General features: G+C 39.0%; 1 protein-coding gene across 4 annotated transcripts in view; it reads right to left on the bottom strand.

Moving 5' to 3' along the window:
- Positions 1–25,554, bottom strand: part of ATP8A2 (ATPase phospholipid transporting 8A2) — a 340,878-nt gene that overhangs the window by 122,396 nt on the left and 192,928 nt on the right. For all 4 annotated transcript variants that reach the window (XM_068930206.1, XM_068930209.1, XM_068930207.1 and 1 more), the window contains exon 27: positions 23,831–23,941. In XM_068930206.1, the coding sequence (XP_068786307.1) occupies positions 23,831–23,941 (111 nt within the window). The remainder of the gene's footprint in view (positions 1–23,830; positions 23,942–25,554) is intronic.

Here is a 25,554-nt window from a genome sequence, read left to right as displayed (position 1 = left end):
CTCCTTCAGTCCTTCCCAGGAAGCTCTGCTCTACCTTTCGTATCTTACTAGTATCAGGTTTCATCATGAACACGTGTTCCTTTGCTCAGATACTACAATGTCCTATTTGAAGACTACGAAATATCTTCTTTTTGAGATGAAGAGGATCTGACAATTTAGGAAATATTTCCTAAAATAAAAGCGACACCAGCTGGATTTTAACTATCTCAATTACCCTGTGATCACCTTGCCCTCTTTGGGGTCAAAATATTTTCCATGCTGCTGAAACAGAGCGCACATTATTTCAACTTTCAGCTGAAATCCCCACCCCAGCCCAGGAGATACAGTGCAACCATTTTACATTTCTAAACTCCAGGCTCAGACACCAAGAAATAGACCACACACGCATGAGGAAACAGGTTATTATATTCTGTAAAAGCTTTTAACTTCTGCCCAGTGTTAGAAATGCAATGAATATAGACAAGCAGAGATTTTCAAGACGGGAGGGGTTACTAGGGCTCCTGTTGGGTAATTTTTTTCCTTAAAAGGGCCCTTCCCTGAAGTCAGTTTATATGAGTACTTCTAAGTATTGAGGAACTCTTTTGAGTGTCCTGTGATAAAACAAAAGAAGAACAAAGCACCTGCACAGCAAATAGAGAATATGCATCTTATATGGGCAAGCTTACTGTATGATATATGTATTCATATTACTGAACTGTAAATTAACTTGTATCCATTCTTATAGATGAACCTGTAGGTCAAATGATTTTCAAAAGGAAATGCCATCCTCAGAATAGCTGTGTTAATTTTGGGGGGAAACTAACAGAAGATGAAAATAAATACTGGTAATTATAGGTTTTAATTTGCACTCAAAAAGTCAATGTCAAGTTCTCTTTGATAAGATAAAGCACGTAGCCCATGCAAGAGTTTCTTGGCTTTGTATGCAGATTTTAAAAACATTTCAAGGTTACTTCTAATACAACAAACACAATGTTCCTCAAGACTAGATTCAGAGCCATTACCAATAATTTTAATGTTTTACAAAGATTAACCATATGTTTTGAAGAAAATCTAGTGCTGCAAAACAAATCATATCTTGGCTAGCTAAAAAAAAAAAGTCATAACAGCTTTTTGCAAGATCTCTCTTGTACCTGATGTACTAATCTGCCAGGGGTCATTAGCAAGATTTCTTTCTTAGATTGCTCTGCATGCACTGCAATTAGCTTGCCAAAACTGCAGATATTACTGGCAAGCTACTAGATCGCAGTGTTCCAAGAAGCCTTAAAAAACATTTAAGTAGAGTAAGTAGCTCATCTTTTCATTACTGCATTTTTAGGAATTCCTCCCACACTAACTCCAGATTGCTAAGGGAAAAAACCACTTTTCAAATTGATAAGATTTATGAAGTGGCAACATACTTCAGACTACAGTACAGTAGTCACTAGGTTACCTACATTTCTGGAATTCTTAAAATAACCTATTAACTATGAACACTTTAGTTGTTGCTATTTCAAGGCAAACCTAACTCATTGAGGAAAGCCCTCATCTATAGTAAAACTGAATTAGATCGTCTTCCTTGCTAATGAGAAATTTTTAGTAACTTTTAGAAGTTTAACATTAAACTACCACCTTTCTGTCAGTATTAAAATACAAAAGACAGGGAAACGATCACCAGAGAAGTGTATTCATTTCCAGAAAGGTGCATTTGACAAGACAATCGAGAAGTAGTGGGGATGAAAAAGTTAACAAACTTTAAAAGCAAAAAGAAGCAGGTCTTGCAATCACCAGTGGTTGCTGGAGAGCGCTCACGGATTTCTGGATAAGCTGCTAACTTATCAACCTTCTGCAAAGAGTTCTAGTCTAATAATTTAGCCCTTGGATGATAGCTTATTAATGGCACGCATCAAAAGTTATCACCGGAAAACTGGATAGAAAGCCCACATGTCTGCCTTAAGACCATTTTTATTTCCTGCACTTTCAAAACATTGCATGGGGCTTTAGCTGCACGACTCACACGAACTTAATGGGAGTCACGCAGCTATGCCTGCATATGCTGCTTTGAAAAGAGAGAGGTACTGTTTGGGTTTTGTTTTTCTGAAGCTCTCCTTGGAGTGATTTAAAGCTGGTTTTCCCCCTAGTCTTTTCTCTAACGGTCTTCTACGCTTCAAATCACCAAGCCTACCACAGCTAAATAGCTGAAAGCTTTGGACACTTCATTTTTCAGCCTTGTTCATTACACATTCAAAGACCAAGTAAATAGCCAGTCAATTAAATGCAGTCAATTGTGCATACGTGCTCAATTTAACAGGCTGCGCAGCCTGGAATAGCTTAAACCAAATCAGATTACTACTGTGGGTACTGAGCAGACTTATAACTCAGTCAATGTTGTATAACTCAGTCAAGTAATATATCCTTTATTATGACTGATTACTACTTACTGTAAACCATTTTAATATCCACATGTATGATCAAACTTCATATAGGTTATTCAGGTCCAAATCAAAACTGCAGTATATAGAGTATATTACCCACCACTCATAAATCTCTACTGGAAAGTCATGCATTAACTAGCAAATTCAGGAGAAAGAGGACTGCATATCACATGCACCAGATTATTTATTTACAACCTTTTAAAAAATTCATTTTGTTATATTTGTGTTGAGAAGCTATAAAAAGCATTTCACTCTATTCTCATCTCTCTGACCATTTTAAAATATATTTTCTTTAAGCGGGGGTGCTATTCTTGCCCTCTCTAAGCCTTCAAATCCCCTGTTAAAACAGGGCCCACAATGAGATGGCAGGTAACAATTTCCACCTTCAGGTGCAAACAGCTCAAGCTTAAGAAAGAGAACCCAGGCTTCATCTAATCTTTGAATTCTGCAGTGACATGACAACAGGAGCAGCATAACTGAGAACAGAAAAATGCCTACTTTTCTATTTTCAATGCTTATATTTTATACAAGTAGATGATACATGACATCATGTAAATCCTTAACTGCTTTATATCAAATTTGGAGTCACAGAGGAAGCCACACAAATGGGACCACTTCAGGGAAGATATATCCACATCAGAAAAGACAAACATTGTTAAGAAAAAAGGATCACCCACAGTGGGCCAGTAACTTTTAGAGAAAACCATCCGTAGCACAAAGATGTCTTTATCTGGGAAAGAAGGAAATAGAGTTTGTGCACATCAACACTAGCTACAGTTACAAATGGTGTTCATAATCATTACACAATGAGCCTCGACTTTCCAGAAAACACCCACCCAAAGCTTAGAGATTCTTCTCATCCTGAACAGGCCTAGTGCGACAGGCACTGCCAAGGAGGAGACAATATGCCTGCATTCCTGGAGGCTTTAGCCAGTGGGATGGTTCCTTCTCAGCTTTCCTGCATTTCTTAAGAACCCTCTAAAGGGTTCTTAAAGCTCTAAAGGGACTCATTCTAACTAAAAATACACACGCAACATCTCCTGTGTCACTCTGGTGACAATCGGTCATCCTCAAAGCGTTCCCCAGCTGCCAGTTTGTGCACTGAAACACGTTACAGGGTAAGGTCTTCTCATAGTCAAATGCATTAAGTTCTTACTTTTTTTTTTATTTTTATTTTTTTGGGTAAACGTTTAGAAATGGCAGTCTGCTCTGAGATAGAACGTACGTACATCTTACGGTCAGTGTGCCCAGCAGTTCAGAAGAGGTAGGACTCCTCCAACCCCCCAAAATGCAAACAGAAGCCCCAGTAAATATGACCCTTTCCTCTCAGAATCCGCTTGTTCTCCTTTTTAAACACTGCTGTTGCATTTCTGGACAGAACAAGAGCTATGCTGCAAGGATTATTCTGCAGCTATTGGCTTCAGTCCCAGTATTTTTTTTTAATTTGATACAGAACAGAGATGGATCTGACTCTGTCATATAAATGACTATTCCACCAGACTTAGAATTGAATCTCACATCTTTGGGACCAGACCAGAGCTGCAACTGAAGCTTCTACAAGCTACCAATGACCGCTGATATCTCATGCTCCAAGCTACTGAGCTGAAATAGTGAGAATCCAATATCAGGAGTGAAGATGCTTAGTAATGTCCATTAAATTCCTGTCAAAATTGGACCTGAACACACAAAGGTCTCTTTTTTTTTTTTTTTTTTTTGTCAGAGATACAGAGCTGCATCACAGCAAAGAAGATTGAAATTTAGCTTCCTTTTAAGAGGCATCCATCCACCCAGAGACAGGTGAAGTGAATTAAGTACATTTTGGGCTAGAGCAGACACCATTCAGGATTCCACTGGGGAACCAGGGGAACACATCTAAAAGTCACCATACAGTCCTAATTGCTACAATCAGACTCTCACCAGTTTTGTATATAGTGAAAGTACTTGGGTAAGTGGGCAAGGGCTATGTCTAGACAGACAAAAATGCAGCTCTAGTCCAATCCTGATTCTTGGTTCTCAGTCATGCACACTACACAGGGCATTTCAACAAAAAGCTTTATTTCAGAAAAAAATTATTCCCTTTAAATCAGAATCCAGCTGTTACTTCTGTGGATAATTTGCTTCCACTATTGTCTGTACCACCTATGAAGAGCAAAGCCATGCCAAGTCCAGTTCAGTCCAACACCATCCCAGTATCTGTGACACCAAACACCCCATCTTACCCCATTGTGTACAGCACATACCTTAATAATGCTAAAATCCCTATGTTGATAACAGCGACATAGCCCTCATATTATTTCAGACAATTTTACCTAAAAAATACTCCAAAGATTGCATCTCAGAGTTGCAAGATGCCTATAAGCGATCTGAGCACAGAATCTACACATTGGATATAGCTGGTCTGTTCTAGAGGCCAGCCATAATGTTGTGACATTATCACAAACCATGTTGCACTCTTTGCTCAAGGAGCCATGGACTGCTCTTCAGGACAAAAGCCTATCAGAACACAGATAAAACCAAAACCTAGGAGTAAATCATAGCTAGATCTTCCATACTTTCCACAAGGACGGTCAAAATATGATTGGTGGCACACCACATAAATGGCACCAGCAATACAGCCGCAGAATCCTTGGCTCCAAATTACCAGTGGTGGGGAGGAACCAGTCCAACAGATAAGTCTACCCTTACACCAAACAGTTTAACAATAAAAGAGCCAACTGTCTTCTCTAGTTCATCTTTGACAGTAAAAATAAAAACCTCTTAGAAACATCTTAAAAACCTCTTAGAACACCTTGCCGAGTGATTTGTTCTGCCATTATCCGCCAAAACCAAAAAGTACATATACAAATGGCAAACTAGAAAGCCAATATACACACATTTTTCTAACTACAAACCAGGCTTAAGCCATTGAGCAGCACTTAACCAGATAAGTGGCATCTCAGCAATTACAATGAGAAGACAAAAGTCCCCCTTCGCACTTCTCACACTGACTACAAGCAGCTCTGATGACATCAGCTGCCAGCACTACTAGGTCATTTAAATTTTACCCACAGTATCTCCTGGCAAAGCCTTTTGCAGATGGTTGGCAGAAGACCACTGCTAAGGTTAATAAGCCACATTATCCTCCAGTTCTGCCATTCAAGCTCAGGGAAGACCTCAGGGTATAGAACCAGTTCCTGGATAGCAGTAATGGGGTCTGATTACAGCACTGCCTCCGTGCGGGCTTTTGATTTCCAGTTTTTTTTTCTCCTAAGGAGCATGGCTAGTTTTTTTACTTACTGTGACAGCACTTGATATCTAGCCTATCACACTGTGTCACAATCCCATGCAGGTGGAATTTCAAGATGTCTTTCAATTTGTTATCTCTTTCTAGCCATTTTGGTTTCGGGGCATCAGCCAGTAGATAACTAATTTCACTTTTACTCCAACAAAACATGAATTATTTCAAAGAAACAGTAATGGAAAACCAAAAAGCTGTTGCATGCACCTAAGACAGTCAGAGAGGATGTACACACTTCTAAAGAGCCATAGGAGTTAATTTACTGAAGTAGTTCTGTTTTGCTATTTATGGAGCTGCTCCTTGAGTTTACCACAGGAAGAGTGAGATCCTACCAAGATCACTCCATCCGCACTGCCACCTTCTCTGCTCGGGCTTGCATAGAGAGCAGTGACTGCTATTGTAAGGATGGAATTTTCCTACTGTGCTTGAAACTGGATAGATGCCTAGAGCTACCACTGGCTGCTGTTGTCAGCATGTCACTAACTGGGAAAAGAGAAGGAAAGGAAGGAAAAGGAGAAAAGAGTGCTGAGGCCCCAGCCTGCCATCCAACTCTGTGCTGAAGAGCACCAAGCTGCACAGGGCCCAGAAAGGCCATGTTGAACTGCTAGAGTGGGGGGAGAGAATAGGTGTCAACTCCTAAATAGCATCTTCTCAATCTAGAGTTTTGTTCCTAATTAGATGCATTCATTACTTGTAAGCTAATTCTCTCAGCAGAAAGTAAAAGCAAAGACCTGTTCACAGTGAAACTGGGTTGTATTTAGTTAGCAGCTACCTTAGTCTGTTCTATTTTGTCTAGGACAAAGTCTTGGTCCAGTATCTGTCACAATAGGCAAGCTAAACTTGACAGAGGTCTGTCTAGATTCAGGGCTGTTAACCATGGCCCATGACACATTTCAAGTACTTTCTACAACAGGTGATGAAGCTCAGTCCACAAAAAGTGGTAATGCCTGGTACTGCCACACCTAGCACCCAGGCCCTGGAGCATTTGCAAGCCTCCAAAAATATCAGCTAGCTCTCAATATAAAGGAGAAAGCTCTGCACTTCGTAGTGCGATTCACAGCACCCAGCACACTGAGAAGGGAGCTGTTAGAAAATTAGTCAACAGAAAAAAAGTGGAAAAAGGCTCACCTGACTTACTCTTGGCAGCAAGAAGGCACCTACACTGATGCTGAAGACAAAGGCTTAAACTACTTTATTTAAATATAAATCAAAGCAAGGTCAACGTTTTCTTTCAGGAGGATGAGGAGATTCCACACTTCATATAAAACTGGACCATGGGAATGGGAAGATCTGACTTCAGTTCAGAGCTGCTGTTTCATAGTGGCAGACTAACTGCTACTCCTACCCTTGCTGCCCCATAATTTCTACCTTCTCAGTGATGATCAAAGATAAATTAGCTAAGGAGACCTGGATGGAAGGGGTGGAAACTGAGGTAGAAAAGAAAAGAATGATTTAAACCACCTAATTGTAAATTTTGGCTTTTAAGTAGAAGTTGCATACTCTAGACTGCCTTTGTCAGGGGCAGCTCCAAGCAAAGTTTAAAAGTGATTACAGAAAGGGCTGGCACTGATTTTTTTGTTTTTACCTACAGCATAGCCTTTCAAGAAAACTTTGCCTTCCAAAAGTAAATTAATATCACGTCAAGCATTCTATTCACATGCACATTTGTCTTAGAAAATACAAGTGTAACACCTTGAGTTGTTGATTTTTTTAAAATTACAGCAATTTACCTTAAACTTTATGTTGCTACATAAAGCAGATACAAATACATTAGAGAAGTGACCACAAAAGACTTGTTGCTACAAAAGAACTTATTCCAGGCAAAAAAGAAACAGTGATTTAATTTTTTAGCCTTTAAAACAGGTTTAATTTTTTAGCTTTTATTTTCAGTAGCACCAAGTGAGAACATTTTAATATCATACTTATGATAATATGACAATTAATTTGCCTCCATTAAATTTGTTTTCCTAAGGTGGCAGATATTCTTTCAAAAGAACTTATTCATATCACGGAATGTAAAGTTCAGTATAGAATTAAATTCTTGTTTCAGATTTTGGGAAATAGTCACCACAAATTTAAAATACTGAAAACATTATTCACTGCAATACCATGTTGTACTCTATCCCTTTTACTTTTTCATTAGCAACTAATTTGTTTTAAAGATGAGGAATATTGGGGACTACAAAGTCTGACAAGCTGGAACTATACGGCCTCCTGCTGCACATACAATAGGGATTTCAAAATAATTTCAAAAACGGGTTTAGTCAAAAGTAATACAGAAATATCTCCTGTTTGTAGAGATACATCAAGGATAAAAAGGGATGTGCACGTCCAAATGAGTCAGCTTGAAATCCTTGTCAAAAAACAGCTGGAACTCTTACATGTTTCAGACAAATTTTATTTTCGCTGATCATTAGTAGAATGTGTTAAGCTATCCATTCTCAAACAGAAATGTGCTGGACTTCTAGCTGTTTGAAATGCTAAAGAGAAACCTGTGCATTCTCATTTTAGTACTACTACAATTTTAATCTCCTTTTCTGCCCTCCTCTTCTTCCCCAACATATTGGAACAGCTGCGACTTAGGACTCTCTTATAAAACTACCCTTCCTGCTTTATAGTAGACAGTAACCATTTTTATGGATGGCAAAGCAAAACACCTTGAGGTGGTGCATATACAATCATGCACATTCAGTTTAGCAGGAAGCCTTTCCCGGACTGGAAGGAAAAAACCCCAAGAATGCTACAGAATGACTTACATGTTTCTAGGATAATGCCTTAAAAGCTCTAACCGCAGCTAATCCAGAGAAGAACTAAGCAACAGTGAGCACTTAGGCACCACTGGCGTTGGCCTGAACGACTCTTCAGAAATAGATATTCCTAGAACAGCTTGGCAAACAAATAGTTAATGATTTTGGCAACATCTTAAAATAAAGATTTTTAATGTGAAAAGGTAGTTTTACTTTTTGTAGTAGCAGAAAGTCTACTATAATAGATCAGTTTGAATATTTATCCACTACTACAAACCTACCCAATACATTAATGATTGCTAAATCTTATGATTAGATGCATTACTGCTCCTCTTAGTGATATCAATGCACAGTTGTGACTAATACAGGTGATTTCACATAATTTCCAGTATGCAAAACTTACTTTTTCCTCTGTTAATGTTTTTTCAGAGAAAATTCATCAGCAAGCTAGAGGTGAGAAATAAAAAAAGGATTCTGTATTTTACTGTCCACGTAGTGGTTCAAGGAAAAAGATTTAAAGACAACTACCTATGTGAGGGATGTTGCAACTTCTAGCAGAGGGCTAGAAATATAACAATGGCTCAGAAAGAGCTCATGTCTTCCCAAAGATGACACCGCTACAGGATGCGGGACCCCAGCAGAGGAAACTGCTAACCCTCAAATTCATACCAGCTCCAGAAGTGCTGCCAGGAATTGACACTGTTTTTTAAAATGACACCTCAAAAGATTTGTTCTCTCACTACTCAGTAACAAAACCCGTAAGACAGGTCTAGGATGACTTAGGAACTGCAGTGGAAGCAGGAGCTATGTAAAAGCAATACAAAAGCTTCTCCTTTGCCATTATTTCAGGGTATCATTCTTCATAGACCATTAAGTGAGCAGCCACCTGCCAAAATTGCTTTTGCATCGGGATACATACTCATTGCAGGAATTTACTGTGATTGATGCCAGTAGAGGGGGAAAAAATGTTAATTTACAGCAGGCAGGTGAAGGTCCATTCTGACCTATTTACTAGAATTCTATAGTAATTACCTTTGTTCAACCAGTGATAGAGCAGACATTTTCTGCCCACCACAATGGCTTCCAGCTATACCTCCAAATGGAGAAATACAATAATTAAAGTTTCATCAATCTTCATTATTTGTAATGTGACAGTAAGTGTGGGAGTATCACTAGATTTTATATTACAGATGTCACTATGCAACAAGTTTCCTTGGAAATAGGAAATTTGATCAGATATCCGATCACAACCCTGAATGATGGAGTACCCATCTGTACCCAACATTTGTATCATTTACTGCTGCTTTGGGCCTGCGACAGAAACCCGTAGGTTCATTTCTTCATAAAAAAGGAAGGAGAAACTAAGTGATTAATCTAATAAGTGAACACCAGTTTGGTTAAAGTAGTCATTGGAAACTTCTCATGAGCACGATTTCCCTCCTACTCCAAAAAAATAAACTAGATGGAAAAAATACACTCTGTCAACACAAAAATAACAGCTATTCACTACAATGCAGTCAGCTACAGGAGGAGCAACAGGCAATGACCAGAGGAATTTTGTCCTGAGTTTCTAAAGCGCAGAGCTCTCAGCAGAGGATCATTTACTGAGCCTACAACCTACCTTATAGGAAATAGATTGAAAAAAGTGAATTTAGAGTTCAATGTTTTATTTTTTTTCATTTTTATTTAATAAAAAAGCACCTTCATGCTCATGAGGAGCTCTTACTAAGTGTACCTGTTCTGGGAGTAAGCAGCAGAAAGTCACAGAAATCAGCGTGTCATTCAGCTCAAATCATTTAGATGCCAGCAATATGCTCAAATACCAAAGCCAGTAGGCTAGAAGTTAAATTGTTTTGCATATTAACTTTTTAAAAAAGCACACAATGTAATGACATCTTTGCTGAACAGATAACATAGCTTTGTCGCAGAGGAGAAGTTAAAAGGGAGCTTTATGCCTGTCAAAATGCACCTCCTTCCCCCAACCAAAACTGGCTTTACAAAGCCCACAGCGACCCTGTGCAGACCAGCACCATGTTCTCCCTCCCTGCCAAGGCCAAGAATGCAGGTCTTTCCAGGCTCACTTGTAACCTTTTATGCAGTCAAAAGCCAAACACACAGATTTCCAACCACGACCCATACTTTAAAGTGTCCTAGGCTTTCTCTCATATCTCCTCGAATGTTTTTTCGGACAACTTGAGGAAGAGAACAGCAACCCAAGTGTCTCACGTCCCTGGAAGAGCTATCTTGTTTTTCAATAACATATTCCTGGTTTTCCTCCTTAGATTTACTGCTCTCACCTTTGTATTTCAATTCAGTGTAAATTAAGTACTGCTGGAAAAAGAGTAGTAACTGCTTCCAGATAAGCAAAGTCTGCCAGGGTTTCACTGTCATCATTTTATCATTCCTCCCTTGCAGGAATACCTTGTATTTTAGCACAGGCCAACTCCTCCTTGCTGCCCAGATGGCCTAACGCACATTCTTTAGCTTCTTTTTTCCTCTCCATATCCCACAAATCACACACCATAAAAACCAGCAACTGTACATATATTCTGTTAAGATTATGGTCTCCAATGTATTCTCAGTTTTTGAGCGATCACAGCTTCTCTGAGCCCCCGAGCAGCACGTGACAGACAGAGGGAAAGGGCCTTTTGTTCAGGTGGGCCTCTGGGATCAGCTATCACTTCTCAACTTCCTTCCCTCTTCCCCAGCTCCACGTTTGGGATGTCTTTGAGTCGCAGATACCCAGACAGTCCAAAAAGGAAAGTTTGGTTGATTGTAGGTCCCCAAGCAGTGATGCTAGAAGATTACTAGGAATATAATGAACACCAATTCACCCCCTCATGTGCTCCACCTGCAGATTTTTTGGTCTTTTCTGTAGCTATACAAGCAAAAGCCTCCACTTTTGCTTATGAAAATAACGGGCCCACTGCAGTGCAACAAAAGCCTACAGTGCTGCCAGAAGGGATGGCTGTGCCTCCCACAGCCCCTTGCCTCCTCATGTGAGGACTCACGTTTGCCGTGGGACCTGACCCAGCCAAACTCCAACCCTGCACGGCCCGTCATGCAGCTGCACAAACACCGGGGCTGCCGCGAGGAAAGCGCGTGCCTTGGGAGAAAGGGAGATCGCAGCCACAGTTGGTGCGAGTCATGGGACGCGGGGAACGGACTTGTGCTTCCTAAGGGAAGCGACGTCCCCGAGGCAAGCACCGCGCAGAGTGCCAGGGCACAAAGCTGAAGGAGCCACCGCTGCAGCATGGCGCTGCTCCACCTGGACAGACTAAAGCAGGTAAAAATGGATTAGTGATGCCACTATGGAGGAGACACCCTTAATTTTTCCTCGATTTTCTTGAATTTAAATGTTCAATCTCAACACTATTAAAAAAAAAGGGGGGGAGAAAAATAGAAGGGGGAAGTAAAGCAGCTTGGTAATCTGTGCCTATCTTGTCCACGAACCAGGATGGAGAGACATTTTTAAGCATTACAAAACCACATGCAGTGTTTAACAGTAATGAATGCCAGCTGACACAAAGCACAGGCTGACTGTCATATTGCTCAGCCACTCCAGGCACCTGTCACTCCTCGGCAGCAGAAGGTACAAAAGGTCAAGGCATTCCTGGAAAACCCAAAGGGAAGAATCACTTTTCTATGAAAATTGAACTTGACAGGAACCATCATCACAAATAATGCTGAGAGGCTCAGCTGTTATTGGTTACTGATGACTTACACTTCTGCTGCTACTGAAGTGTCTACATACTTTAGCCAGTTAAAATGAATAAAAATCAACCGTCACAGTCATTTACTAATAACGATAGCATCATCTCTTGTTTTTTGATGAGAGTATACAGTATTAGAATAAAACTTTTATTATAAAGATAATATTTATACAGCTATACAGTTGTGTGTGTATACATGCACACACACAGCTTATATATGTACACATACACACACACTTTCTCTGAATCACTGAAGAACTGTGCTACAGCTAAGGCTAACATATTCTGTCTCCTCACTTTCCAAACTCTTAATTGCTTTTGCATGAATGCAGTGAAATCCAGCAAGAAGATACAAAATAAAAGGACTTGGTCAGGTATAAAAAGTGGCAGGGTAAATTTTGACCTCCTTCACTCTTGTGATAGCATGAGGTTATCAGTGATGATCAGTGTCTCCTACTTGCTGGAGTAAAACTGGACTTTTAACACACATGGAATATACATCAAGACAATTTATCCTTTGCTTTTCCATAGCATGGCCCCGGTGCCCTTTGGTGTGCAGTTCTGGGGTTTTAGCTCAAGCCCATGATTACTGACTGTATTGATGTTTATACTCAATGTGCAGGTATGGGCATAAACACAAAGAATGGTGGTCTCAGCCTTTAAGTATTGATTCCAATTCTCCTTTCGCTTGTTTGACATAGATCCAGTTACAGTGATCTGTCAATCCTGGTACAGAAATGTTAAAAAGTACCTCACTCTATGAGGCCCTTATTTCAGTGGAGTTGTATCCAAACTGCAGTGGCGCAAGAAGACAACCAGACTCAAAGTACTTGGGAAGAGGAAAACTAATGGAAAACAATGAGAATGACAAGGGACTTAATATACTGCAAAAGAGCTGGAGCTGACTCATCCTTAAAACCTTTTTAGAAAAATATACTGCATAGCTCAAAAGTAATACTATCACTAGGTAGCAAAAGTTGTTATTTCTACTGCATTTTAATGTGTTCTAAACAATTTGTTAAGAGCAGCAAGGAGAGGTAGAAGGCAACCACATGTTCTCTAGAATCTATAAAAAACAAAAGCATATAAATAGTCAAAAATCCATCTGTATTGTGCTCAGTCTATCAATATGCAGTGAAACAAAAGCAACTGTTTGGCACAGAATGCTTATTGCGATTACAGTCTGTGTGCACTGTCACAGCGGTCCAAGGTACCCTAGTGCCAAGCTCAAGCAACCCACGTGAGATTTTCTCACAGGAATAGGCACCTGGGGCTTTGAGTAACAGCAATTCCTCTTCTCCTGTCCCAATCCATAGGCCCTCAAAACCCTTATAGAGGAGATATCCCTAGGGTCACACGCTTTAAGAAGAATGGCTTTTTAGGGGCTGAGGCTGTAAACAACATTTGAAAGCAATGTCAATGCTGCTCCAGATTTACCCTGCAGACTGGACTGATCATGAAGGACGTGGAGCATTTTAGCCTCTGATCCTGCTCTGCCAGAAAGTTTCATTTAAGATCCTGAGCTCATGTAAACAAACCCCCTAAACCTATATGCTACATTCTGTCCTTCAGATGCATAAGCTACGTAATTTATTCTAAATTCTGTACATGCGCTTAAACTAGGTTACGGGCTCCTTTTATACAATCGAAAATAAAATAAATCTCTCTAGTGGTTAATTAGTGAAACTGGATAGAGGTGTTTTTATCATGAGTGCTCATCTAAGTGAAATGGAAAAACTATTTTGCAGTAACAGTTAAAAACTGGAGCTTGTATTTGCTTAAGTTTGTTCTCTGCCCTAGCCACTTTGGGTCATGAGCCTACCTCCCCTCTTCCACCTCCAAAAGCCTCAAAATAACTCAGTTCATTATGCAGATGCTAGAAAGAGAGAAATTTTATATACATGGTTTGTGAACTCAAGAGGTCCTTCCTTATTCAAGGAACTGGTGATAACACACTGGTTTTTGGGGCTAGGGTTCAGGAGGTTCTTGTAACTGCCTGTGAGGCAATTCAAGTGGTTGAAAAATTTCAATGCACTCCAATGGTGCCTCCAAACATGCTAGAGGAATTTCCACATCAACAATTAGAAAGGAAAGTCAAAAAAAATCAGACTGATGTCTGACAAGAATTGAGGTAAGGATATAATTTTGCTTGTGCTTCACAGGACTGAAGAGAAAGCATGTGTAAAGTGTTTCAAGACAGTAGAATAAAAACAAATGCTGAAATACAATTTGCCAGTGTTATCATTACGTTATCTATATTCAAGAAATATCAAGTAGGAAGGCCTGATCTTATTACCAGGCACACAGCTTGCAGCCAGGCACAAGCCTACTCATTCTGAACAAGTGAAATGCAACCCACATGGACTAACACACTGTTTTAGTTCAAGAGCCCACAACAATATCCTATCATGTGGCCTGGAACAAATAAACTCATTTATTTTGAGGAACTACCAGTGAAGTAGAAGATTTCTTCAATTACTGTTCACTGACTTCAGTAGGACTGCTCACAGACAATACGCAGTACATTTCCAAGATCGCTCTCCAAGATAAATTTCAAAGTATTTCAAGATTGAACAAAAATAGAGGATTGTGTGAAATTGTAGAAAAGCATGCATGTGAATAGCTTACTTGGTCTGCCATTCTGAATGATGTACAATCTTCCAAACTCCCTCTATCCCTACTTAAAAAAACGTTTTACTAAGAACTGTGCAAAAGAATTTCATACCCCTCCTTTTATCTAGGCTAAGCAGTGTTTTTAAATATCAGTGCAGTGCCTGTATTTTTAATTGCAGCTAATACAGTTAATTGAATAAAAGTAATTCGGTTTTTTCTCATTCCCTGGAATACTAAAATCATCCAAGTTGCATTAAATTACAGAACATGCATGCTTACAGGACAATTTCTGATATTCTCATCTCAAAACTTCTAAACCAGAGCATCACTAATTGTTTCAATATGCCAACTAGTCATTTTGGCCAGGGTCTATCACCAAGTCCTATTTGGCAAACAAATCTCATTCACAATCATATGTATTACCTTTTTCAAATAGAAGTAAATTGCTGAAGAAAAATCATTTTGAAGAAACAGTAATGAGCCACAGGTAAAGAGATGAGAAACCCTCACACCTTCAAGATGTCAGACACGTTGTTTCAGACTAATAAAAAGCAAAATTGATATAAAACACTTCCTTATATATATGTATGTAAAGAATCTTACTCTGCTATCAGTTATCCCCACATAAATCAGGAATGTCTCTACTAAAGGTAGCCTATTTATACTGGTATAGACCAGGTATAAAGAAAATCAGTACAGGCCCACAGGATATATTTGTAATAAGCTGATATTACCATATATATATGGTATTGGATTTTAAAATAGCTTTCTCAAAATTAGCCCCTTTGGTACAGTACCACATACATTGTTAAATTCAGCATGAACTCGTTGAGCACAAGTTATTCCCTGATAACGCTTATTTGCGCTTTCTAACATTGATATGAATTTATTATTTGGCCTCATTCTCCTCTGTGCCCACAAGGTTATGCCACATGTGCTGAATGAGCTGGGGTGGATAGGAAAGCAGGATCAATTTCACTTTATTTTTATTGAAACAACAGGCTACCAAGTATTACTGAGTCAGAACAAAGTCATGTTTTTCAATAGAATATAAAAAGCCGTAAGAGTTGTATTAGATATGAAAAGCTATAACCTTTGGAAAGAAAGTGGAGTTGAATATATTATATATATTATTATATCCTATTATATATTTTATATATATACGAATACACACACACTTTATAACATATATACAACTACATATATATATATTTTTGAAGTTAGTAAGTCAATAACTTCCATAATACAGGTTTAACTTCTCTCTCAAAGACGTTCTCATATTTAGATTACCTGGGCTTCCCCTTTCCAAACAATCTGCATTTTCACTGGTGACAAACAAACTGTAACAAACATATTCATGACAGAATTCCTGCTTTAATGAACCCACTGCTCAGCAGATGGGTAATATTTCACATTCAATGGCCTCATCATATTTAGAGAACAGCACTGTATTGTTTTGTCATAAGCCCTCCAAATAAGAAATTAAGATTTTTCATACCAAGTAAAATAAAAATTGTACATAAGAAGAATCACTATGCCTGTCATATGCACTGTGTGTCTCAGGCATACATATGCATTAAAGAGAGAGAGAGAAGACAGAGAGAGAGAGAGAGAAAGAGATCTTGCAGCTCTGAACATATTACCTACCCAATAAAAATATCACAGCAGATCTCTTCTTACTCTACTGCATCATGTACTAAACCTTGCAGGTGTTTCACCTGGAGATTTTGAGACCAAGCTGAGGAGTCTAATTTATCATTATAAATGATATTAAGAATGTTGAAAAATTACAAGTTAGGTTTGTTGCAAGGTGCAATTGAGATAGCGCTCATAAAAAGAAAAGCCAAAACAATGCTGGTACTAGTTTCATCACTTTTTTTTTAATGGCTGGAAAGTGCATTAAAAACAGCCATTTATTAGTTGATACAAGTGGGTTTTCAGTAAAGATGGACTGCTCTCTAACGACTCACTGTGCAGTATATATTACTAAAAAGAAAGGAAAATTAGCATGGATTTATCTTTGTGACCAATTCCTTGGAAACTCTTGGGATTAACATACTCAATTAGGAATCCAAAAACAAGAGTCAATCATGGATTAAAGTTGATGAGACCAGCCTATAAGCAATTCTGACAATTTCTCTACACAACAGGGGGTTGAAATATGGAATAAACTGTCAACGGCAGCAATATAAACTAGGAGCTGTAAATCAGCTGAGAAGAAATTAGGACATTTTTGAAGAAAAAAAATCAAAGCATCTTCAGCCACTATCTGGACAAGTTTGGATTAGGTTGGCCAATTATATTTTATAATATTCCAAAAAGCTTGGCAAGCTGTTTACAGGATCTGCTTTCTGTAACTATTGCTACTAAAGAATGAGTTCTTGAATTGAAGCCTATGATTAGCTTTTGGGAGGAGCAGGGATGAAAGGGGGAAGAGGAAAAATTATGCTCTGTACTGCCCTAGGTCTTCTACTGCAGTATATCAATCCTGTGTACGAGGCTGATACGGAACACGAAGACAAAAAACAAGCACACAAGTAAGAGCTTTCTTTCCTAAAATTATCAAGAGAAGCAGTGCTGAGTCTCGCCCGTTTTGCTCCCCAGACTGTGTGCCATCACGGTTCTTTCCGGGTCCTGGAGTTCAGCACTATGACTTTCACAGACATTTTGCACTTTTTAAACTGATTGACATTATCCATGCTGGAGGACTTGGATTCCTTTCTGCCTTGTTTCAAAAAACACACACACACACACACACACACACACTCACTGTCCTTGACTCTAGATTGGATTCAGTTGTCTAAACATTGACACCTGAGTTCTAATAATGCTGCTGCTCCAAATAGGTAAAAGTCTTCTGCAGGTCCTGCGGCACATCTGCCAGCCCCAGGCTGCTCTCTGTGACCCAGGAGCATTCACAAAGACCACCTAAATGGGGACTACATAGGTTTCCTTTAGGTGCCTTAGTTCACACCTGATGCCTATCTTAAAGCCACTGAATCCCACTTTTTGTGCATCTGCAAGCACGTGTCCATCAGGAATAACTTACTATGGATACACACACATTTGTGAGAACTCAGGAAAGCCAGATTTTTCAATTACAAAAAATGAAAATCACATGCCCAAAGATATTCCTCTTTTATTTCATTATCATACAGAATTGTTATATGCCTACCATATCAATTGAGTATATGTATATGGAAGCAATGACTATTAAAAGTCCATGGAAATATTTGAACGAGTAACTGAGTAATTTATATGCACAAGCATGACAAGACAGCTAGCTGCCTGTATTACTGTTACCCCGGTCAAGAATTTTAGTCAGACGTTTTTAATTTTAGTCTAACACTGGGGAAAAATACTACTCCGCTATCGTTTAGCAAAGTCGCTTTTTACGACAGTTATTGCACTACAGTCCTCAACTCATTCCAATAATACCCATGTTCAAGGTTTTCTATTGTCTGCCCATACCCTCAGAACCACAAAGCCACCTGGAAACAGAAGGAACAGGCATGTAGGTAGAAGTCTGATTATATAAATCAGGGGATAAGTGCATAGAAGCATTGCAGCTGTATGTTTTTCAGTATCCTATCATGTACTCCATTCTGCATGCCATTTGGGTAAAGGGCTAGAATTCCTATGACTACTTCCCATACTTTTAAGATACCTGTTGCATTTGACAGGAAATCATGAAAGCAAAATGAACTAAAAAACAAAACAAACGTCTCATGCAACAGTATTTCATACATGCTTTCACACCTTGCTCCATCAGTCAGCCTGAAACAGTGACCCCAAAGAGCACTTCACAGTACTCATAGGCAGACTCTCAGAATCATTACGTACTTAAAAGCATGTTTATCTAGGCATTGATAAGTTTACCTGGAGCTTTCAAGTCTTGAAAATCCAGCTGTAGAAGAAAAACTATGATCCTAATGCTTTGTTCTTCAATACATTTCTCTTGTTTAACACTGCTGACTTGTAAACCAAAACTGCCTTTCAATCTCCATGCAGCTACAGTTTTCAAACCCAGGCTTACAACTTATTTCTGGGTACTTAAGGTAGAAAAGAAAATAATACAGCTGCAAGTTACATACAACATAATCTCCCCCTCCCACTTTCCATTCATTTCTATTTTGGCTCCAGTCGAGGAGTCTCATGGCCCAGCACTGCCAGACCTTGACACAGGGACCATCTTTTTTACTTATTCTGCAATATATAATACGAAGGTGCTTCATAGTTAAGTAGGTCTCAGATAAACAACATGCTCCAGTGAAGTACTGAGCACTCTTTTCTTGCATACCCTGGGGTTGACCTGAAACGCTACTGTTTCCACAGAACCATTCCCAAATGCCTTGAACTCCTACCCAATATTGCTGATAACTCCTTTGATCTTGCTGTGTTTCTACTTCTCCAAGCATGACATGAAAGCAACATTCCTGTATTCTTTTACATTTGAAATCAGCTATATTTCAAAGCTCTGATGTCATCAGGACAACTTTATATCATCTCCTGTGAAATATATCTGCTCAACAGATGTGAAACAGATCTTTTGTTTTACTAGTTAGGTTAAAGCCAGCTACATAAATAATTGAATGAGATGGTGTTTCGTAACGAGGGCCAGGTATTTTTCTGTAAAGTCATCAAAAGCCAACACCTTGTCACAGACCTTCTGTTTTGGGACAATTATGAAAGGTTAGCACTCCGCAGTAATGGCTTTAGCACATGCTGCAGAGAGACAAAAGAAATAGAGGAATGAAAACTAAAGAGGTGGCTTTGTATTTGTATCTCATTCCTGCAGCTATTCTGATAACTTTTTAGGTAGATTCCCTTACCATTGTTAAGATAGACCCAGGTAGAAGGGGGAAACAAGAGAAATCCATCTACTAACCTTCTCTATGGATAAAAAGGCTTGATTCACAAGACCCATTGCGCCAATTTGTCAGCATCATATAGACCATCAGTGAGGGAACACCAGCTTTACCCTGAAGCACCTCTGTAACAGTGATATGCATGGGCTCAAGCGTGACTAAAAAATTAGGACTAAAGGACTTGAACTTTCAGGTCCCATTTTCCTTCTTTCTGCTTTTAGCATATATTTAATTGAGTTTTTTTTTTTTTTCAAAAAGCAAGAAGGAAAAATAAGAGCCTATCAGGAGAACAATGATTAAGAAATGCAAGGGGAAAAAGAGATCAGCTCAGAGGAAGGAGAGCAACAGCAACTTTCCAGCTGTTAAGCTAGACTAAAAATCTTCTCAGGAGATTTGTCTAAGCTTTATCACTTCAGAAGTGTCAAAACTCTCCTTTTTAAAAAATCAGAGTGCAACTACTAATTCTCACTGTAAGTTAGGGGAAAGGGAAAATAAAATCCTATCTCCATTTTTCCTGGAATCTCTAAATTCCAAGGTCTGCCTTCGGTTGTGAGCCTTTTAGCTGCATGAAGCTGTTCCAACGCGAACGCACATTTTACTCATTGTGGAGGCAGCTGAAGACATGACAGTTTACACAGCTCCCATGTCTCCACAAAGAATCAGCCATTGCAAGAAGGAAAACACCAGCCTTCAGCTGGCAGCATCTCTTAATGATAAAGCCATCATGACAGTCACCTGAGTGCACTTTTGACCAAACCCCAAATTCTGAATTTTAATTACCACTGCTCTGGAAGTGGAAGAAAAAAAAAAAGAATTTAATGTCTCAGAGAGCATGTCTCAGTTCGGATCCTCCTGCTGTCAAAGTTTGCTATGAAGATGAATTTTAAGATTATTGGGGAGTTTAATACATGAATCCTGCGATGCTAGGAAGGGAGACAGCAGAGGGTTCTCCTCAAGCATTTATCACTGTTTAATTAACTCAGGTTTTCCGCTTAAATGCCTCTGCAACTTTCATGTCTGGATATTCTGTGTGATGAAGCCTCAGTACCATCTCTTATTTCCACTCCATGATATTGGCAAAGAATCAGGGGAAAAAAGTTATGATGAGCCCCAGTGCTTCACTGCTGCAAGATTCATTTACATAAGGCTTACTACTGTTATTTATCAGATTTCTCAGGTGTTAAAGCTTCATTGAAATGAAATAGATACAGTAACAAAGGCATAATTGACAGCCTGTCATATTGACCAAGGTGCTTTTTGATTCAGCTCTATAAATATTTACTCAGGACAATCTTTCAGAACATTAACTTACAGTGCAGTTCAGGTTCAAATCCCTGTTCCATGATGATGTTAAAAGAATATTCCCAGCACACCATACATCCAAGCAGGAAGTACAGGTAAACATTAAGCTTATCCAGAGCATTGGGAAACTATCAGGAACATACTCTAAGCACAACTAATAGTGCTGTACCCCTGGGCAGCCAACTACCTTTCTCACAAGTTGAAGGATTTACTCCCTTGTGGAGCTTCTCTATTTCATGAGCACTGCTCCATAGCACAAACTGATCAGTACCCCTGAGCCTCATGGCAGAAATACAAAACAATCCAGCTTTCTGTGCATTAAGCTAAAAAGGGAATTAGAGACCTCTTCCTCCTCTCCCCCACACCCCCAGGATTCCAAAATTGGTGTGTCTTCGGTTTCCAGCTCAATTTAGCTAGTTTTATGTAGTTGTGCAGAGAAAAAGTTCCTTAGGCCACTAATGAAACAAACTCACCATGGGAGCTAAAAACAAGTTGAGCTTTGCCATGTTCGTTGCTGCCTGTCTAAAAGATTCCTTCCTTCAGTTACTGCATCTCTTTTAAGCCTTAAACTTGCTCCCAGCTGCACCGAGCCAACCATCACCTCCTGCCAGTCTCAAGCCTGCGTAGGGTGAACGCAGAGGGGTACCCAAGGTGTGGGGTTACAGCTAATCACATGCAGCCTGCAGAGCTTCAGCATTAGATGGAAAGCACTCCCACACTTATTCATGGAAGTAAAATGACATAAAGGCTCCTTTGCATCAGTACGGTGTGCAGAAAGAGCTGAACACAGAGCAACATATCCCAGAAGAGAGAAGAGACGGTGTGACCTCACATTCTCTTTTTATGCATCACCTAGCGCTATCTGGCTAATAAGATTCCTCTCTTCAATGAGGGATGATTAAACTACCTCAGGCTGGAGGTCCCACATTTCTGCACCCATCTTCAGCCCCTTCCACAGCTTCTCACATGGTAGGGTATAATTTAGCCACACAACATTTGATACAGAACTTTTACTACAGTCTGACAAGTACATTAAATGAGGCAAAGCCGCACTATGCAATAATGTGTGGGAAATAGGGCTTCCAAAACCAGTGTTCAAAGGGAAAAAAGAATTCAAGAAAGCAAATGGCAATCATGAAGCTGCTAAACGTTTTCTGAACAATTCAGAAAAAAATATAACCGCTTGAATTCCCATGCTTAATAAGAAACTCATTTGACAAGGTCCTTTTACATCATTTATATTCTTCCTTCATAATAATGAATGCTATTGTCATTTCCAACAACATTTTAAAACCTTTACTGAAAACATAAATTATGATACACCAATATCAAGCGAAGGAACTGTTTCAGAAAGTTAAATATGAAGCAAATAATCTTTGTTATCACCAGAAGCATGATCAAATTTGTCTGAGAGCTATGAAAGCAACTTCTATACTAGGGGTAAGTACATGTGAAATGTCAGAAACATGGATTTTAAGTTTATCTAAATTAATACAGCTTAAGAGTTGGAATATAATCAAGATTTGGTTTAAAATAAAGGAGGGATACTTAAAATATAGAAAAGGCAACTCTTCGTCATATTATACAAATCTGGAATTACTGTATAACACTAACACGCTGCTGTCACCAAGCACTGCAAAAACTTGCCGTTGTTTTGGTGGTATAGTTCTAACTCTTCTTCAATAAATAGATTAATCTGTACTGGAAATTATAACCTCTAAAACTATAGCTAATTCAGAAGCAGTTAACAGAAAAATGGAGCATATTAGTGGAGAACATCTATTCTCTAAGAACCTAATACCATGCATAAAAGATGATCAGACCCTGAGGGAGTCAGGTATACATACATTGATCATGATTTGCTGAATAGTAAAACATTTCTTACCCACTATCTCCTGTAATCCACAGTAACTGGCTGCCTATTTATAAATGTTCTAATTTTCTTATCTATTAGCCTGCTTCATGGCTAATACATACATAAACATAACCACATATAAGTCAAACTTTGATGAACAACATAGAATTTGCTGTACCAGCTCACATGACCAATCTATTGACTCTGATTTACTGATGTTTTCCAAACAGGCAAAAAAAAGCACATATAAACATCCCTTCCCGATCTTTCCTAAATTCAGACTACATCCTGAAGCATGAGACTGCACTCTCATCCGAGCAGATAGAACCACAATGTTCATAACATTCAACCTCCTTTAAAATCTAGTTTCACTATTCGACATCCCCAGGCAATGAGTTTTTACAAAAATACATGAAATACTTATTTTAGATAGTAAGAAAATAAAGTAACTTGATCAATTTCATAATTTCCCCAGTACTGTAGAGCAATAAAATAGGTTATAAAAGGGCAATAAGCAAAACTATGTCCTCTTTTTGAAGACAAAGAGCCCAAATAATTTTAGTTTCTGCTAAGCTACAGTATTTTTAACTGGAAAGTAACAGCAATATTTTTTGCTGAACTTAGTATTTGCCTAGTGAGTTCTTCCCAATTCTATTAAACGCACTTTCAATTTAAGTTTATCCTCAAACTGAAGTTTTACAAATAAGCTTTATTTAGATTTGAAACATTTCCATGACTAAAAAGAAACTTTCAGTAACACTTGCATTGAAGGGATAAACGCTTATCCCCTGATGCATCACATATCCAAGGCTTTACTCTACTGAAAGTTGAAAGCAAAACCGGTCTTCAACTGTTTTCCTTTTGTAAACATTAAATGATTCAAGTGAACTAACTTAATTTGAAAAGAGAAACAGAATCGTAATTTGTTAACAGTGAAACATGGGACTCGGTCCCTTCAGCTCAGTCCACACAGATGAGACTTTCCTGTTACAGGATGAGTTGAGAATAAGTACTGCCAAAGTCTATCCATCTAGTTACTCTTACCTCAATGATATACAAAACCACATTCTTGTAGAAGCAATAGAGTATACATTTAGTAACTCGGTTATAACTCCAAGCCCCGTGGACCAGCAACAGCTTCTCCAAGTAGGAAAACTGAAAGGGAAAAAAAGAAAACAAGTTTTTTATCGATGAAGAAATGTTTTTAAAAAAGTTAAAGTAAAAAAAAATACTCCAAGCCTCAGATCAGCTATGAAAGCCGTTCTTCAAAAGTAATAAATTGTTTAGCAGCACACAGATGCAAAGCCTGAACAGCAAAAGCCTTTTTCTGCAGCAATATTTTTGAATGTTTCTGTAAGGGGCCTTCACCAGCTTTAAATGGCAAGAAGTTTTCAATTATTATTATTATCCCGATAGCAAAATGAGGCAAGGCTAACATAATACAGCCTTCTGAATTAAATATAAATGAAAACATTTCATGTCCCAAAGAAGATTTCTGCGACTGAGGGCTTACTAAGCGCGACACAAGAAGCTCCTCTCTAATGACCAGACTGCTCATTTAATTCATAGAACTGTCTTGAGCTGAGATGAAGTGCCCAAGAAAGGGAACGCTCAAGTGACAAAAGGACACAAACAGCCTTTTACGACAAATGAACATTTATGTTAACATTTGCAGCCCAATAAATATGTAAGATGGTGCAAGTGTTATGCAAAGTACCTAAAAACTCTAAAGGAAAAAGGATCGCATGTCAAAACGGCCAAATAAGTCTTATAAAAATTGATACCGTATAATGCCAATTTGAACCAGACACACAGTTCAGTTTTACTTCTTTTCAGTTCAGTAGAGTTTTGCAAATGGATTCCATGGACTTTCACAGCAGCCATCTCACAGCGCAGCCTAGGAAATTCATCATTTTCTAGTCCTGGCTTTGTCAGTGAACCTCTTTACAGCCTACAGCATTCCTCTTTAGTCCAGTTGCAGACAGCTCAAACTGGGGACTAGATTTACTGTTTGGCATGGGCGTACCTGAAGGGTTCTTGGACGAGACTGTTATTTGCTTTGCTTCCATTTGCATGAAGGGACTTGATGGGAAAGCTCAACTTTCCAAATTTAGAATATAGCTTAGTTATTTTAACCAAATATTTTTCGAAACCCTGGAAGCTACAGTAATGAATTAGGACTGTCATGAGATAGCTCTGCTCCCATGATTTCCAACATTGAAAGCACTGAACCACAAATCCTGTAAGAACAGGCTTTCTGACATGCATCAGCAACTCGGATTTGTTGGGATACGCCAGCAAGAAAGAACAAGAGAAAATAAAAGTGAACCAAGCTTCATGGTCCAGCGTGCACCCAGCTTGAAGCAGCACTGAAAGCAGGATACTCACAAGGGTGCAGTTAACCTACCAGGCACCTAGTTCCTCATCTGTTAAGTGCACAGCATAGCTATGGCTCTCCTCAGCAAAATTTACTGACGCACACAGTGCTGGGGTGGGGAGCACCCTACCTCCATCCAGATGTCACCCCGACACCTCTTGTAGCTTACATACATCAGTTGGACACAGCCAAAGCAATGGCCTCTGCACTGAGTCTAAAGGGCCACTCTCCCACATGCAGATCCCTACACTGCAGACATCTGCAGTTTAGCAAGACAAATCCTACCATTAATTGCTCTTTATTCTATTTCCCTAGATAAAAAAGGTGACACTCCCTAGATACTAGATGCTCTCTGGATTAAGATGATAAAGCCTTTCACTAAGCAGCAAAA

This window comes from Struthio camelus, chromosome 1 (genome assembly GCF_040807025.1).
Source record: "Struthio camelus isolate bStrCam1 chromosome 1, bStrCam1.hap1, whole genome shotgun sequence".
NCBI lineage: Eukaryota > Metazoa > Chordata > Aves > Struthioniformes > Struthionidae > Struthio > Struthio camelus.
The sequence above is the reverse complement of the archived record's forward strand: the minus strand, read 5'-3'. Positions and strand labels throughout refer to the sequence as shown.